This window comes from Poecilia latipinna, unplaced genomic scaffold (genome assembly GCF_001443285.1).
Source record: "Poecilia latipinna isolate Pla-1442-1.1 unplaced genomic scaffold, P_latipinna-1.0 Scaffold8, whole genome shotgun sequence".
Lineage (NCBI taxonomy): Eukaryota > Metazoa > Chordata > Actinopteri > Cyprinodontiformes > Poeciliidae > Poecilia > Poecilia latipinna.
The window spans coordinates 501555-511849 of NW_015112624.1; the positions used below are offsets into that span (position 1 = coordinate 501555).

Genomic DNA, 10295 nt, shown 5'->3' on the forward strand with positions numbered 1-10295 from the left:
CCACCATTTATTAAATGTACAGAAATACTGTTCAAAATCCACACAAGAAAGTGTTAAAGGACAAAATCCTTAATCCAAATGTAAACAAAATGGGCGCCCCATCAGACAGCGTGCACAAAGCCAGCGCTTTGGGGGAGTTTTTTTTTTTTCCCTCCCTCCTTAACCGGTTTTCGCAGGACTGTCGATTTTCAAACCCAATTATGCACAGCTCAACGCAGTGTTGTCTGGTGTCGTTAGATGGCGTGTAAATGGCCGCGGCTTTGTAAACATCAGAACTGAACACAGGTCGCTTGAGTTGCAGCGGACGAGTAAAGCCGAGGGGATTCATCTTCACTACCTGCGCACATTTATTCATGGAGGCTTGTCGAGTGAGTACGGCTTGGTGACTTCTTTTATACCGAGCTGCAAAAATTACAGTGATCTAAAGAAAACATCACAGAACAACAGAGAGAGAGAGAGAGTACTTCATAAACATTTCACAGAACGTACCGATCAAATCTATCGAAAACGTTTTTTTTTTGTTTTGTTTTGTTTTTCATGGTAGGCTTTTTCAGTCGGAGGATGACTTTAGCAATCACTTTAGCTATAAAATCAAGACAACACAATAGTTAAAGCATCGGGGGGGAAAGTCATTTCAGCACATGTCGGGGCATTCCGGGTTTTGGGTTTCTTTCCACTTCAAACGTATTTACAGAAATACAAACCTGGTTTATCAAATAAGACCAAATTAAGAAGAGCTTAGTAAATGTTACCAAATAAATAAATAGAATCCTTCACCTGTCCGGTTTCGCTGCGCAGGCCGATTTGCAACTTGAAATGTGCTTATCCAACAGTGTCCAGTAAAAACAGGACTGATTTTCAAAGGGGAGCACAATTACCCACCACACCGGCGGGCCTGGGGGACGGAGACAGCGTCCGCAACTGTAAACATTCAAATCATCGCCGACATTGGACCTCAGTTATCAAATCCTACTCCTGATGTAAAAAGAGAGAAAAAAAGATTGCAGTGCCTCTTTTGTCTGGATGTGTGTGTAAAAAAAATAAATAAATAAAAGCCAAAGATTCCCTGCTTTAATGTACCCAGCCCTTCATTAAAAATTAAAAGTCATCCCTTCCAGTTTATGTAACAGTCCTGTGCTGCTTAAATGTGGCTCGATGTGTTTTTTAGACAGGACTTTTTTTTTTTAAAGTATAGGTTAACAAAAAACAATGCGTAATTGTGACTTTTTGCCAGTTGTGACGGGTAATACAATCACTGACAATGTGTCAGAAATCCAGTCATTCAGAGAAATGTAAACATTCTAAAGAGCTCGAATCCTGAACATCTGAATGCAAATCTAACAGGAATTGTAGAGACATAAAAGAAAAACACCAAATGATATATATTTTTTTAGCCCTTGTGGGAATGTAGGCAATATTTCCATGTTGTCAAAAGAGGCTTCATTAATAGTTGACCAAATTGGTTGGCCTATGAACCCATTAAGAAATGGCATGAATGGATTCGGTTAATTTAAAACCTTGCATGCGCTTCACTCCTTATCTAAACCTAAACCGTTCAACTCCTTTAGCTGGTGACCAAAACAAACAATCTCCATGTCCAAACACAGAACTGCCTTTTTTTCCTTCTGTAAAATCAGCCCAAAGTTAGAAAAATGCAACGTAGGGATTGATTAGTTACAACACTGGAATATATGCAGATAAACATTCAGTAATTTGTCATCTAACAGTAAGAAAGGTCCAGCATGGTCCTGTGGTTTAGAGTATAAACAGGTTACGTCAGATGTAAGGACTACACGTTTTGGTACTTAGGAAAAATGGCATCTTAACCATGAAGGTTTATGTACAGTAAATATAGTTAAATTGTATTCCAAACAATATGTTGTAAATAAATAAATATTAATCATTTGCATGATTGTTGAACAATGGTGGGAATTTCAGTGTGTGGTTCCTTTAGAGTTCTCCAAGTGCATCTTAAGCATCGTTTATGAAAACAGTTTTAAGTTGCCTCCTTTTGTTCTCCTTTCAAGCTCAGAAAATACCCCCAGCTGAAGTTCAGTGATCTACTCTGTCTTGGTATATCCTGTTCACTTTGTGTTAATGCCTAAAAAAAAACAAAAAACATTTGTATGACGTCTCTCACCCAAAATCTTGTGTGGCAAAACCGGCTAACCCTTACAAAAACTGAAATCTCGGATCCCAAAAGCTGTCTAGGAGTTACCGTCGAAATGGACTGTTTGACATCATTTTATCATTTCAAAATGTTTCCTTTGAGATACGTGTACCTTCTTGTTATCGGGCTTACTCTGCAGACACCTCTGTTGAAGTGCTTCATCATTTCAAAGACAAATATTCCTTGAATTCAAATTTTATTTACAATTACATCCACTTTCCAATCCGTTCATAAGGATCGAAAAGTGACCAATCTGTGTAAACAGGATAACAGGTAACTTAAAGGAAACATAAAGCTTTGAAATAAACACTAATGACTCATCGGCGTATAGGAAAACTTGAGGTACAACAAGACCTCTTCAGTGTGTTACCTAAATTATAAAATGTTTAAAACTGACAAGGTTTGGGTGAAGTGCTCTATGCACAGGCAATACAATAAGACCATACTAATTTACTGTGACGCTTTATGGCTCCACAGGTGAAAAGGCAGTTGATAAGAGAGGCCCAATGTCTGGTTATCTGCAGAGTAGAGTCATGAGTAATGCTGTGAGAGCCGGAGAATATGTACACAGTGAACGTGAAAAGCTGGTCTGGAGGCAGAGAAAGAGCCACTCCCCAATCACACAGACGCTAAACTCCAATGGTCTCTCGCTCAAAAATAAGGGTTTCTCACTCGCAACTATTTCCCTTCCCTGTCCTCTAAACGGCCAGGGGTGAAAATGTAATCCAAAGCTTGTCTCTCTGCAGCAGCCACGTTGGGATGCCACAGGTCCACCATGAACACCACCCTGGGGCCGTCCTCTGGGTTGCCTACGCAAACAACATTTCAAAGAAAGAAACAGAAAACAAAATCAATTACAGACTTTTTTTTTTTTTTGGAAGATTTTCTATGTTTGTTACATCGGACTGTATGAGTTTTAATCCCCTCTTACCGTCATGGAAAGCCCTGTGGAGGAAGGAGTCGTCAAAAAGCAGACAGCTGCCCTCAGACCAGCACTGTGGCTCTCCACCAACCACCAGCTCACAGGACGGAGGCACTCTTAGACCTGGCAGAGAAGAAAAATATAACAGCTTTATCCATGTGTCAAGTGTAAAATTAGAAAAATGCTTTTCATTGCCATCCAACTTCCATCCATAGTGTCCGAATCCTTATAGGGTGCCGTTTCCTTCACGAGAATAAGCATGTGCACCTATAGTCATTTCAGAGAGTACAGATGGAAATAAAACCAGAGCTCAGCTGCAGAGAGAGAACAATAATGACGTTTGGCACATTTCACCCATCCGCCCCCATTACTCAAGAGAACTGAGTCTAAAGAAGTAAAGCACAGTTTAAGGATACAGACGCTAAGGATTGAAGTTAGATTTACAATGCTGACCCTTTTCTCTTTTTATAAATGCTTATAAATGCCACACTGAGGTTAACACACAGCGAGCCTCTTCTGTTTCAGTTCACTGTTTCTTACCCAGGTGGCAGCGCAGCCTGACATTTGTTGGACCGTAATGTTCCGTAATGAGAGCTCCGGGCGTCAGCACGGAGAAGCAGGCATTTCCGAAGACATTGTTGGCGATGAAGGTGCGCAGCTGGCCCAGCACCCGCCACGCGCGGGGACATCTCCTGACGTTGAGGACCAAAGGGGTGCCTTGGTTCACCAGGTAGTAAGTCCACCACTGACCGCGAGGGGTGCTGTTAGCCTTCCAGCCCGGTGGGAGGGAAGAGCCGCTGCGGGCCGGGGGCTGGTGGTAGATGCTCTCAAACTCGGCCAGAAGGGCGGGGAAGCTCTGCTCCAGCAGCTCCACGTCATGTCTCTGCACTTCTCTGGAGAAGAACGGCGCCGAGGGCAGGTCGGGGAGGAAGAAGACCTCAGGCCGTTGTATAGTTGGCCGGCTGTTGAGGTAGCGGCCTTGGTCGCGGACTCCTTTGTGCACGCGGCCCATGCCGGACCAGGTGTAGCGCTTGGCGTATTCCTGGAGGCTGTGGTAAAGCCTCTGGTTCAGGCTCTCGCCGGCGCTGGTGCAGCGGAAGCACTCGGACGACTGGCAGAAGGCGAAACCGTTCTGCTCTTCCAGGAGTGACCCGTGCTTCCCTTTGCCCCTGCCCCGACAGTCTGAGCTCATGAAACCCCCGACGACCCCTCCGATCCGGCTGGTCCCGCTCAGGTACCTCCCTCGCAAGGGGCTGGTGCCGTGCTCGCGGCCCACTCTGTAGCAGTACCACATGAACAGCAGCAGCACGCACATGGCTATGGCGAACGCACAGATCTCGCATTCCCTCACAGACTGCATCCCGCCGGCCACCATCTCCCTCACACTCTCCAGCGACCACTCCATCTCAGCTCGCCTCTGGGCTGCTGAACCCAACAGAAGTACAAAGTGCTGATGAAGGACCAGTTAATGCGTCTTTTCTTGATTGTGACTGAAGGGGGCCTTAAACCACACACTTGCTGTTATGGAGTCTAGTGTCAAGCGGCTCTTGTGGCCGCCTCCGATGTAAACAGTCTGCTGATTGGATGTGACACTCTCGCTCTCCAGGTCTAGCATTTCAGCGCTCTGCGGTGAGGGTAGGTTTCTGCTTGCATGGCGTCAGGCCGTGAAGTGTTTGCGTGGCTCCCTCGCGCCTCTCTCTCCGACAAATGCAGACAGACACCTGGCCTAGGGTTGTCTCTTCTCTGCAAAACAAAGACAGAAGGAGAGGAAGGGAGACAAAAGAGAACAGGATGTAATATTTCATAGTGTTGGAGTGTGTTGAGAGGGCAGGGATTGGTTGCCGGTGTGAAGGTATATGGGTTTTGTTTGAGTTAGGGGTTCAAACCCGAAGGTTTTGCTTTATCCTACAGTTTATGAGAGGTTAGAGAAGATAGAGTTTTCTCCTGCTGTACAAAACACAGAGTAGAGTAACGCTGCCCCTCCCGCACCTGCTGCTGCACACTGCAAATGATCTGAGTGAAAGAAGGCATCTGCATTAGAAGTATTTCCTGGTGTTAAAAACAAAACACACCACGGTGGAGAAACAGCTGACAAGCTGCAAGCCGCATGTTTGTTAAAACTGCAGTATGAAACTTTTATAAAAAACAACATGTTTTTCACTGTCACCATGTCTTGACAGTATGTTAGGAGACAGATAAACTGGGAAAAGATCAGTTTCCTCCACCTCCTTCCTGAGCTACTGCTGTCATCAGAAAGAATGCACCTCCTGACCAGAAACAACCAATCAGAGCCAGGAGGAAGGTCTTAGTGCTGTCACTCAATCTCATGTACTCGCTCCTAAATGTGTTAATGACAGAGAAACAACTTACCATAACAGGAAAACATTTCATCCAGCATTATTGGTAGCTATGCTAACTAGCCTTAGCATTCACAACAGGATCTGCTGACGGGGAAAAGCTGTAGCGGTAGCAGAGTGCAAGGGAGGGGAGGGAGGTAAAAGGGGATGAGCAGCACCACACAAGATTGTGATTGACAGCTGTAAGACCTGCCTCTGGGCTCTGATTGTTTTTTTTTTTCTAGTTATCACTGGGAGAAGATAGAGGAGCTTCATTTGTTTCAGAGGTGGTGATGGACGATTCAAGAGATTGGAATTTGCTGACCTTCCCTTGATTGGCTCTGATTGGCAATCGGCATATTAAATACTCAAAATAAATTATTTTTTTTGCCTTTTCATTACATGCATCGTCCTCCATTTTCAGTCAATCAGCAACATGTAACTTGCGTGACTTTGGTTTTAGTTTAGTAACGATATGGGTTAGGGTCAAGTGCTCTGATGCACAAGTGGCTTTAATCTTTGAATTTATTAACTATTAGTTTGATTCAAAACTACTAACTCTGTCAAAGTAACTAAAACATATATTTTTTTTTATTTTACAGTCCCTAGAGAAAAATTCTGAATAATCACAATTAGCAGGCAAGGCTTCAAAGACAACGGGAAATCGATATCGGCCAAGAAATGTCTGATAGCTGCATCTCTAACTGACGTTTGTTTTTTTAATTTTTTGTCTAGATACTCTGAAAATGTGGCATTCATTTAACCTATAGGTTATCACACCATAAACATCTTACACTGACCCAGGTCCACAGCTAGTCTCTCCTGAGACTAACAGGAGAAACCCATTATGCGTTGCTATGGTTTTGGCATAAGTACGCCATATGTAACACGTGTCTCTTTATACTAGCAAATTGCCATCTTGATTGACTGCATGTAATAAACACCTGCTGGACTTGAACATGACTGCACACACACCACACACACACACACACACACACACACACACACACACACACACCCACACACACACACACACACACACACGAAGAGTGAGCAGAAACGGGAATTCAGCCCTCCACACACACTCCCCCTGTACTGCACTTTATAAAGCCATGAGTCATGGGTACATTGCTGCATTTAAAACAAATCTCTCCCTTTCCTGTGATTGAGCACCACACACATACACACAAAACACACAATTATGTAAACATAAACATAGTTGAAACCCACCCACAGTTATAATTGGCATTCAAAGGTTGCTCAGCAGGAGCTGCATAAATGCCTCCTGGGGGAAGAGGAGGGTAGGAGGGTGTGTGTGTGTGTGTGTGTGTGTGTGTGTGTGTTGGGGGTTGGGGGGTTTTAGTATCAAAAGAAGGCTGCATTACATGAGTGTGATTATATAATGCTAATGGACCAGCAGCAGGAGCAGCAGCAGCAGCAACCACAAGGCAAGGAGTGCAATGCGTCAGCTGTGATCACTCCACGGTGTGCTCTCACCAAAAATGGTCCGGTTTGGTTCTCCTGCTCCAGCAGATCCTCCCCTCCATCCTGCCTGACAGCATCAAGACGCCCCCACGCCCCACACACACACCTCACCAGCAGATCCTGTTGTCATCCAAGGCAAGCACACACACACCTACACACACACACACACACACACACACACACACACGCTCTTATTACCCCTTTTGTTTCCAAGCCATCAGAGTGGAAGAGTTGCAGCTATCAGCTGCCATTCAAACTAACGAGCAAAACATACAACACGGGAGCGACCATTGGTAAACAAGCCCATCGCCAGAACAGAGCCCCATGCTTTCCCGTGTCTGATGCTGCTGGTGCTGCTGCGTGGATGTCGTGGTGGTGCGCTGGCTTTTTTGTGTGTGCATCCATACCTACTCAGCATGCGTGGCCGAGGCCGCCCGGCGGAGAGCGGAGGCGCACAGGTGTTTCTCCAGGCGACGCTGCGCACCACTGCAGTGCACACGGCAGACGGGGATCGCTCAGCAACATCACAGGAAACCGCTCCAAATCACACAAAGACGGACGGAGCTCGCCACCGTTGCATGGAGGGAGGGGAAAAAATGGAGAAGAAAAAATAATAATAGTAATAATAATGATAATGTGTGTATCGGAAGCGGTCCTACCGACGGGCGGAATCCCTGTCCGAGGCGAACAGAGGATGTCGGAAATGCCTTCAGAAAATATTGATGTAAATACTGACGTTTCTCTGGGGAAGACACCCAGAGACAATCAAGTTAGTGGAGTATTACCATCTGGTTCCGCTTGTTCCTTTCAAAATAAAGCCCTGCAAAAAAAATTAATACCCCATTCAAAGTATTTCACGTTTACAAACACACGTTTCAGGTTATTTAATTATAATTTTATTTGAAAGAGCTACACATAGCGACACATAGCGTAAGAGGGAGAGTTCTACTAGTAAGTGTAATTCAATCTCAGTAAAATAGATGTTTTATGAAAACATATGTCAGAGAATACAGGCAAAGAAACAGCTTTATGAAGGCAAATGAACATAGCCAATAGGTCAGAGACAAATGTGGAGAAATTTACAGCACAATTATAAAACCAGATAGATGCTGCAAATTATCTCACTTTTTTGGCAGCAGTGGGCCCTGATGGCCAGGGTTGGGCACCACTGATGTAGGAGACACAGATAAAACACAAAGTCAAACTTTTTGGTCCGGATGCAAAATGCCGTGTGGCGGGAAACGGACTCAGCACATCACCCCGAAAACACCGTCCCCATTGTGAAACATGGTGATGGCAGCATAATGCTGTGAGGAAGTTTTTCGTTTCATAGGGAAGCAGCTAGGATGTTAAGATGGATGGAGCTAATTTAAATATATATATTTTTTATACTCCACTGGTGAGTGTCTTGGCAAACTCTAAAACCTTGGCAAGAACAAAACCGGATAGATGCTGCAAAAAACCTTTTAGACTGGGACAGAGATTCGCCTTCCTGCAGAAAACCAGAGGCTACAGCGGAAAGGTTTAGATCAATTTTATTCATGAGTCAGAGTGGCTCAGTCAAAGTCTAGGCTTAAATCCAAATGTTAATCTCGGGCAAGATTTGAAATTTCACACAAGCTTTCTACCCAATCTGATTGAACTGGAGCAAATCTGTCAACAAGAGTGAACAAAAATATTTGTTTCAAGATGTGAAAGCTGGAGCAGACTTGTGCTGTAATAGGAGCAAAAGGTTTCCACATATTGAGATGCACGCCACACCTTACAAGATTTTTTATCTTTTATTTTTTTGCAAGTAAATTGATTCCACTTCTATTTTCTATTGAGACATTTTCCAGCAAAAGCTATTGATCTGGATCTGACACATGAGGAGGCGACAGATGTAAAAAAACAACAACAAATAAATAAAAAAAAATGTGCAGAACGCTTCATGCCTGATTTAGGATTGATTCAACCACTTGTTCTGCTGCTTACAGATACGTCACGTAGAGATGTTGGGTTGATAATTTATTTTCAATCGATCAAAAAGTCGTGTGGTACGATCCACCAAATCTGCCTCAAATGGTTTTACTTTGAAAGTAAACTTTGCCCTCTTCCGATTGTGCACTAGTTATGTCTTCCGCATATCGCGTTTCTGTTTGTACTGTAGACAGCATTTCCCAGGATGCTTCGCGTCATCCCTGGTTTTCATCACAGTCGTTTGGGTGGAGGGGGGCGGAGATAGTTCGTTGCAAAGCTGGACGCCTGAAGAACCCCGGCTGGTCTAAAGGTCCGTGGCTTTACGTGGAGGAGGGCAGAGAGAGCTAAAGGCTTTCCTACACTCAAATAACTTGTTGAATATAAAAATATGAAAAGACTTTCCACGCAATTTCTTTTTTCAGTACTAAATAACTCTTAATATGCTTACAGACTGGACAACATTTTATTACAGTGAATTATCAAGGCTTTTCCTTTAACATCCTGTTCTGAATTTTACAAGGAGCCAATGAGAAGAGGCTGGAAGTCTAGAAATGTTATCTCATGTTATGTTATGTTATGTTATGTTATGTTATGTTATAACCACAAATGTTTGAATTTCAGTGGTAGTAGCAGTATTGTTTTGGTTGGAGTGTTTTTTACTTTGCTCGTCCTGTTCCTCTTGTGTTCCTCTGATGTTCTAGAAAGTCCTGTCTGTCTTCCCTCGTTATTCAGCAACAACTATTCCATTCTAAATTCTGCTGTCGTATATTCAGCCTTGTTTGCCTCATTAAAAACCTGTTGAGATCTTAGTTATTTGTAGCTCAACATTCTTCAGCATCCTCCCCCTCAGGCAGTACTTGTGTTAGTGCCTCCAACTAACGCAAGTTTTCCAATTACGATTAAATCCCCAACCTATTTGGGGGTATTTTTGTCGACTAGACTGATTGAAACTAGATCTCGGATGACTTAGCACTTAAAACAGGGTTTCGTGCTTGACTGGAATACTTTGTCTGGTTTTCAACCCAAAAGTTAAATATGTGAAAAAGTGGGTTAGAAAGAATAACTTACCATAATTAGGCTATGTTAGCCTATAGCTATAGCAGCAATAGCCTTTAACTATAGCATCTTTAGCTATGGGCTATTTAGACTCTTGCTCAAAATGAGTCTTCTCTATTATTTTTTTTTCTCCAACCCAACAAGCCTGACTTCACATTCTTTGACCTTCTGCCCCAACAGCATCACCCTGTCGCAGTTTTTACAGCCTGCAGAGGAGATCAGGTCAATAAGATTGATGGTGTGAATGGTTTGCATACCGTTTTCAACAAAACCAACACCTCCTTTATAAGAGCGCTCATTTAGACATCGTCAAGTCTAGTTAATTTGCATCGCACATTTCAGAAACAAGGCAGCTCAAAGTGTTTTA

The 10295-nt window shown here is 43.6% G+C and overlaps 1 protein-coding gene across 3 annotated transcripts; it reads right to left on the bottom strand.

The window, feature by feature from the left end:
- Nucleotides 1-150: 150 nt before the first annotated feature.
- On the bottom strand, nucleotides 151-7846 carry asphd2 (aspartate beta-hydroxylase domain containing 2). 3 transcript variants are annotated; one of them, XM_015027903.1, is made up of 4 exons: nucleotides 7325-7846; nucleotides 3633-4835; nucleotides 3102-3215; nucleotides 151-2979 (listed from the first exon to the last, which is right to left on the bottom strand). In XM_015027903.1, exons 2-4 carry the CDS (start codon nucleotides 4495-4497, stop codon nucleotides 2849-2851), a joined length of 1110 nt encoding a protein of 369 aa, XP_014883389.1. In that variant the 5' UTR covers nucleotides 4498-4835; nucleotides 7325-7846; the 3' UTR covers nucleotides 151-2848. The 3 variants fall into 3 exon arrangements, with proteins under 3 accessions (XP_014883389.1, XP_014883384.1, XP_014883397.1); XM_015027898.1 differs by having other exon boundaries at nucleotides 7321-7846; XM_015027911.1 differs by lacking the exon at nucleotides 7325-7846 and adding an exon at nucleotides 6926-7296.
- Between the last annotated feature and the right edge of the window lie 2449 nt (nucleotides 7847-10295).

Excerpts from the sequence above, each read along its gene's own strand:
- asphd2 (XM_015027903.1), bottom strand. The coding sequence starts at position 4,497 with ATGGAGTGGTCGCTGGAGAGTGTGAGGGAGATGGTGGCCGGCGGGATG. Across the intron at positions 3,216-3,632 it reads CAGGCTGCGCTGCCACCTGG|GTCTAAGAGTGCCTCCGTCC; the intron begins GTAAGAAACAGT and ends CTTCTCTGCCAG. Across the intron at positions 2,980-3,101 it reads CCACAGGGCTTTCCATGACG|GCAACCCAGAGGACGGCCCC; the intron begins GTAAGAGGGGAT and ends TTGTTTGCGTAG.